Source organism: Oncorhynchus kisutch, linkage group LG30, assembly GCF_002021735.2.
Source record: "Oncorhynchus kisutch isolate 150728-3 linkage group LG30, Okis_V2, whole genome shotgun sequence".
Lineage (NCBI taxonomy): Eukaryota > Metazoa > Chordata > Actinopteri > Salmoniformes > Salmonidae > Oncorhynchus > Oncorhynchus kisutch.
In genome coordinates this window covers 39244079-39251490 of record NC_034203.2, presented here as the reverse complement: position 1 = coordinate 39251490, position 7412 = coordinate 39244079, and the positions used below count along the sequence as shown (strand labels likewise).

The following is a 7412-nucleotide window of genomic DNA, read 5'->3' as shown; positions in this document are numbered from 1 at the left end:
ATAGATAGAAGTAAATACAGGACCAGTTGTAAACTTACAGTGAGAACTGCATCCTCCCCAGTGAAGAAGAGTGCTTGAAAATATGTCTTTACGACCACTTCTTATCACTGGGTTAGGATCTGTGGAGCAGACAGACATTCCTTGTTCCAACTCATCAGTTGAAAGGTCAAAGGTTATGTAAAGATTGGGATTACCTAGGAAATGGAAACTCCTCCCTGAAACAAGTGAGCGAGCCATATGAATGCCTTGTGACTGACTGACACCAACACACCTCATTTTGTGACAGACCACAGGAGGTTGGTGGCATCTCAATTGGGGAGGACAGGCTTGTGGGAATGGCTGGAGTGGAATCAGTGGAACGGTATCACATACACCAAATACATGGTTTCCATGGTTTCCATGTGTTTGATGCCCTTCCACTCACTCCTATCCAGCCATTATCATGAGCCATCCTCCCCTCAGCAGCTTCCACTGTGACAGACACACCTATATGTCTGGTCAGCAGACATCTCTCTCTCTGTCTCTCTCTCTCTCTCTCTCTCTCTCTCTCTGTCTCTCTGTCTCTCTCTCTCTCTTTCTCTCCCTCTCTCTCTCCCTCTCCCCTCTCTCTCTCTCTCTCTCTCTCTCTCCCTCTCCCTCTCTCCTCTCCCTCTCTCTCTCCCGCTCCCTCTCTCTCTCCCTCTCTCCCTCTCTCTCTCCCTCTCTCCCTCTCTCTCTCTCTCTCTCTCTCTCTCTCTCTCTCTCTCTCTCTCCCATTATGACAAAAGTCACTCGACTGGCTTTTCCCCATAGAGATCCCACATAGTTGGATAGAGTGGCAATGGCACTGCCCATGCTATCACAGAAGAAGCCATGGCTATAGATAGGAGGTGGGCTCTCTACCTATTTCTATGGCTATTCCCATTCACAACAGCCAGGTGGCAAAATGGCAATGGAGGATGAGATAGAAGCAATCCCTGATCATTCCACGCATATCCCTGATACGACAATGCTACAGCAGAAGCAACGGACCCTCAGACTCCAGTCCAAACGCTGGGCTAGTGTGCTGACCGTCCACATCGGACATTAGCTCAAAGTGTCAGCAAATCTAGTAATGCTCTAGCCAGCTATAACGTTATCTAAATGTGTTGTCTTGCTGAGTGTGAGGGAGACGGGTAAGGAGGTGGAAGAGAAAGGTCACAGAGATGGAGGGAGGGAGGGAGGGAGGGAGGGGGGAGGGAGGGAGGGAGGGAGGGAGGGAGGGAGGGAGGGAGGGAGGGAGGGAGGGAGGGAGGGAGGGAGGGAGGGAGGGAGGGAGGGAGGGAGGGAGGGAGGGAGGGAGGGAGGGAGGGAGGGAGGGAGGGACAGACAGAGGGGTACAGAAAGAGGGGCGAAGACACAGAGACAGAGAAACAGAGAGAGAGAGAGATGACATTCAGTGTCAGTATGTATGCCTGAAGCAGAAAGAGAGAGTGGCCTGCTCTCTGAGCTGTACCCTGGTTAACTGCAGCTAGCCAAGCAGTCATGCCTCTTTTATTAGATTTCAGAGAATGATGTCATTTCTAAAGGTGCAGTGACTATATTAGCAATTTTACAGTAAGTGATGTCATTGGAGAATTAGTTTACTGGCCTATGGTTGGCCAGAGAGAGCATTCCGGGAATGCAGGCAGCAGGATGGAAGGGATGTGGTATAATTCTATTCATCAGACTTATTATAGTACCACTCAGTGATAAACTAAATAAAGCCAGAGGAAATCATGATAATTCAATCATAACAACAGGAACTCCTGTACTGACCAACATACACTGTAAACTGTTAACACTGACAGTAAGTAAACATCAGAACAAATTCATCTAAACAGAAGATCAAACAAATATTATGCTTTCATTTCATTGTAACATAATTGTTTATATTGATATTTTACACTCAGCATTTAAATGTAGTAAAAACAGGCAGGTTTCTAGATTCTGATTTAGATTCTATACTGTACTGGAGTTAGTAGCACACCAATAGGGATATAGGGGGAGAGAGGGAGGGGAGAAAGAGAGAGAGAGAGAGAGAGAGAGAGAGAGAGAGAGAGAGAGAGAGAGAGGGAGGGGAGAAAGAGAGAGAGAGAGAGAGAGAGAGAGAGAGAGAGAGAGAGAGAGAGAGAGAGAGAGAGAGGGAGGGGAGAGAGAGAGAGAGAGAGAGAGAGAGGGGGGGGGGGGAGAGAGGGAGGGGAGAAAGAGAGAGAGAGAGAGAGAGAGAGAGAGAGAGAGAGAGAGAGAGGAAGAGAGAGAGAGAGAGAGAGAGAGAGAGAGAGAGAGAGAGAGAGGGAGGGGAGAAAGAGAGAGAAAGAGAGATGGAGAGAAAAAAGAGAGGCAGAGAGAGAAAAGAGAGAGAGTGGGGAAATGATAGTGTATTTACAGCACATCAAACATTTTCTGTTTTCTGAGTAAAAAGAATGTTATATAATTATATATATATATATTTATATATTTATATTGAAATCCCACACTGTGACCGCACAGGGATGCTGTTTTTGCATGTATTGTATTGTATTGTAATGTATTGTATTGTATTATAATGTACTGTATTGTAATGTATTATAATGTATTGTATTGTATTGTATTGTATTGTAATGTATTGTATTGTATTGTACTGTATTGTATTGTATTGTATTGTAATGTATTGTAATGTATTGTATTGTATTGTATTGTATTGTAATGTATTCTATTGTATTATAATGTAATGTAATGTAATGTATTGTAATGTACTGTATTGTAATGTGTTATAATGTAATGTATTGTATTGTAATGTATTGTATTGTATTGTAATGTACTGTATTGTAATGTGTAGGGAATTTGGTGATGTCTGTGGATTTGGTTGCCTTCATGTTACTAAAAGTCTTCATTACAAATGGCACCCTATTCCCTACATAGTGCGCTACATTACAGCAGGGTCCATATGACACACACACACACTACCTTTGCACTATATAGGGAATAGGGGTTGTATTTGTGTGTGTGTGTGTGTGTGTGTGTGTGTGTGTGTGTGTGTGTGTGTGTGTGTGTGTGTGTGTGTGTGTGTGTGTGTGTGTGTGTGTGTGTGTGTGTGTGTGTGTGTGTGTGTGTGTGTGACAGAGAGAGAGAGAGGTTAATATGTACAGCAGTTATTGTTGATTGACAGATTTCTGAATCATGAGTAGTGTCAAACAGAGTGTGTTCTGGTCTATAGTGTGTGAAGTATTACAGAACAGAGAGAAATAAATTAAAGGCAGATGAGAGGGAGTGGTATATAATGTGAGGGGACAGTGCATCGGGATCTGAAACTGTATTTCAGCGTGACATGCTGGAATGTGGAGTACAATTTAGCAAAAATATGTGGATTACAATTTTGCATTTGTGTCACTGAATGTGACTGGAACACATTATGATTCTCCTAAAGATAGAATCCTTATTTGCTACATACATTGTTGGACTTACTAATGATATGTACCCATTGATTCTAGAAGAATGACTTCTAAATGTCTTGTGAGTTTAGTTCAACTGTCGTACCCCATCAGAACCCAACATATAAGCTCGTTTAATATTGTTTATTTACTCCGATGTTTGTAAACAACGGAAATGTAAACAAACGCTGTGTAGCCTCAAAACATGGTTAAAACTATACTGTTGATATCGTGAATGGTCAGTCCTTGCATCCGTAGCTCTGTCTATGAATTTGAGAGTGGTTACATTTCTCCAGACCCATCCCTTAGCTGTTTATGGAAACAGGGGCGGGGAGTCCACTTTGTTATTGTTTCAATTAAGGATTCCAGCTTTAAATCAAGAAATCGAGCATGCCTTACCATGATCCGGTTATATGTACATGTGTCTGTTTGTCTGTTCGTGTGTGTGTGTCGGTGACCAGTGATGTGTATGTGAGTGTGTCAGTGGACATGCAGAAGTCATATATGGATAGGTACATGTATGTAAGTGCAAAAATCTCACTTCCCTGTTTTCAGGACAAGCTTTTCAGTTTCTCCTGTCAGTCTCATTTCTTCTTATTTCCTTCCATTTCTCTGTCTGTCTGTCTGTCTGTCTGTCTGTCTGTCTGTCTGTCTGTCTGTCTGTCTGTCTGTCTGTCTGTCTGTCTGTCTGCCCCCTACCCCCCCCCCCCCCCCCCAGAACGGAAGCTTGTGAAGACAAATGGAAGCGCTAAACTTCCACCTCCCCGACGCCTCCCTAGATGAAGTACTCCTTCTTGTCCTCAGCTCCGGAATGGCCGCCCTCGGCGTTGATGATGGCCGTGTCGGCATCGGGAGCGTCGTCGCAGCCCTTGGCCTCGTGGGTAAGATATGTCCCTGTAGACACAGACAGACAGCGGATCAGAGTGTGTGTGTGATATGTCCCTGTAGACACAGACAGACAGCGGGTCAGAGTGTGTGTGTGATATGTCGCTGTAGACACAGACAGACAGCGGGTCAGAGTGGGTGTGTGATATGTCCCTGTAGACACAGACAGACAGAAGGTCAGAGTGGGTGTGTGATATGTCCCTGTAGACACAGACAGACAGCGGGTCAGAGTGTGTGTGTGATATGTCCCTGTAGACACAGACAGTCGGTAGGTCAGAGGGTGGAACAGGAGAAGACAGTGAAGTGCTGCCTGATGTACATTTAAAGTCTGAAGTTTACATACACCTAAGCCAAATACTTTTAAACTAAGTTTTTCACAATTCCTGACATTTAATCCCTGTCTTAGGTCAGTTAGGATCACCACTTTATTTTAAGAATGTGAAATGTCAGAATAATAGTAGAGTGAATGATTTATTTCAGCTTTTATTTCTTTCATCACATTCCCAGTGGGTCAGAAGTTTACATACACTCAATTAGTATTTGGTAGCATTGCCTTTAAATTGTTTAACTTGGGTCAAACATTTCGGGTAGCCTTCCACAAGCTTCCCACAATAAGCTCGGTGAATTTTGTCCCTTTCCTTCTGACAGAGCTGGTTTAACTGAGTCAGGTTTGTAGGCCTCCTTGCTCGCATATGCTTTTTCAGTTCTGCCCACACATTTTCTGTAGGATTGAGGTCAGGTCTTTGTGATGGCCACTCCAATACCTTGACTTTGTTGTCCTTAAGTCTTGTTCCAAACTTTGGAAGTATGCTTGGGGCCATTGTCCATTTGGAAGACCCATTTGTGACCAAGCTTTAACTTCCTGACTGATGTCTTGAGATGTTGCTTCAATATATCCACATAATATACCTCCCTCATGATGACATCTATTTTGTGACGTGCACCACTCCCTCCTGCAGCAAAGCACCCCCACAACATGATGCTGCCACCCCCGTGCTTCACGGTTGGGATGGTGTTCTTCAGCTTGCAAGCCTCCCCCTTTTTCCTCCAAACATAACGATGGTCATTATGACCAAACAGTTCTATTTTTGTTTCATCAGACCAGAGGACATTTCTCCAAAAACTAAGATCTTTGTCCCCATGTGCAGTTGCAAACCGTAGCCTGCCATTTGTATGGCTGTTTTGGAGCAGTGGCTTCTTCCTTGCTGAGCGGCCTTTCAGGTTATGTTGATATGGCCACCCCACATAGCCTGGTTCCTCTCTAGGTTTCTTCCTAGGTATTGGCCTTTTCTAGGGAGTTTTTCCTAGCCACCGTGCTTCTACACCTGCATTGCTTGCTGTTTGGGGTTTTAGGCTGGGTTTCTGTACAGCACTTTGAGATATCAGCTGATGTACGAAGGGCTATATAAATACATTTGATTTGATTTGATTTGATTTGATATAGGACTAGTTTTACTGTGGATATAGATACTTTTGTATCTGTTTCCTCCAACATCTTCACAAGGTCCTTTGCTACAGCCGCAAACACATCTGCTAAATATGTGTGCCACGCCTTGGTCTTAGTATTTTGTGTTTTCTTTAATTATTTGGTCAGGCCAGGGTGTGACATGGGTTATTGTGGTGTGTTTTTGTCTTAGGGGTTTTGTGGGGTGTCTACGTAGTCTATGGCTGCCTGAGGCAGTTCACAATCAGAGTCAGGTGATTATCGTTGTCTCTGATTGGGAACCATATTTAGGCAGCCATATTCTGTGAGTGCTTTCGTGGGTGATTGTTCCTGTCTTTGTGTTTGCACCAGATAGGGCTGTTTCGGTTTTCATTATTTCATTTTGTTAGTTTTGTAGTTTCTGTTTGTATAGGTTTTCCTTCATTAAAATATATCATGAATCATCATCATGCTGCATTTTGGTCCGATCCTTGTTCTACCTCTTCGTCAGAGGAGGAGATAGAAGAGAGCCGTTACAGAATCACCCACCACACACGGACCAAGTGGCGTGGTAACAGGCAGCGACAGCAACAGCAGCGAAAAGAGGAATGGACATGGGAAGACGTGTTGGATGGCAAAAGTTGTTACACTTGGGAGGAGATACTGGCTGGAAGAGATCGCCTCCCATGGGAACAGGTGGAGGCACTTAGGAGAGCAGAGGCAGCCGGAGATAGGAGCCGACGATACGAGGGAACACGGTTGGCAAGGAAACCCGAAAGTCAGACCCAAACATTTCTTGGGGGGGGCTCAGGGAGAGTGTGGCAGAGTCAGGGTTCAGACCGGAGCCAACTCCCCCTGCTTATCGTGAGGAGCAGCGATCAAAGGACTTCTGGTCTTGGGAGGAAATATTGGACGGAAAAGGATCCTGGGCACAGCCTGGTGAATATCGACGCCCCAAAGAAGAACTGGAGGCGGCGAAAGCAGAGAGGCGCTGGTATGAAGAGGCAGCACGGCGACGCGGATGGAAGCCCGAGAGTCAACCCCAAAAATGTATTGGGGGGGGGCTCACAGGGAGTATGGCTACGCCAGGTAGGAGACCTGCGCTAACTTCCTGTGCTTACCGGGGGGCTAAAGTCCAGTCTATCCAGTGCCACCTCCACACACCAGTCCTCCGGTGGCAGCTCCCCGCACCAGGCTTCCTGTGGATGTCCTCTACCCAGTGCCAGCACCACGCACCAGACCTTCAGTGCGCCTCGCCTGTTCAGCGCAGCCAGAGCCTGTCTCCTCTCCAGCGCTGCCGGAGTCTGCCGCCTGTTCAGCGCAGCCAGAGCCTTCCTCCTCTCCAGCGCTGCCGGAGCTTCCCGCCTGTTCAGCGCTGTCAGAGCCTTCATCCTCTACAGCGCTGCTGGAGTCTCCTGCCTGTTTAGAGCAGCCAGAGCTGCCAGCCTGCATGGAGCAGCCTGAGCTGTCAGCCTGCATGGAGCAGCCTGAGCTGTCAGTCTGCATGGAGCAGTTAGAGCTGCCAGTCTGCATGGAGCTGCCAGTCTGCAAGGAGCAGCCAGAGCTGCCAGTCTGCATGGAGCAGCCAGAGCTGCCAGTCTGCATGGAGCTGCCAGTCTGCATAGAGCAGTCAGAGGTGCCAGTCTGCATGGAGCTGCCAGTCTGCAAGGAGTAGCCAGAGCTGCCAGTCTGCA

At 46.3% G+C, this 7412-nt stretch overlaps 1 protein-coding gene across 2 annotated transcripts in view; it reads right to left on the bottom strand.

Moving 5' to 3' along the window:
• Window positions 1-4123: 4123 nt before the first annotated feature.
• LOC109875226 (cell adhesion molecule 3) overlaps window positions 4124-7412 on the bottom strand; it is a 106528-nt gene continuing 103239 nt past the window's right edge. For both annotated transcript variants that reach the window (XM_031810499.1, XM_031810500.1), the window contains one exon: window positions 4124-4304. In XM_031810499.1, coding sequence (XP_031666359.1) covers window positions 4186-4304 — 119 coding nt within the window. In that variant the 3' untranslated portion in view covers window positions 4124-4185. The remainder of the gene's footprint in view (window positions 4305-7412) is intronic.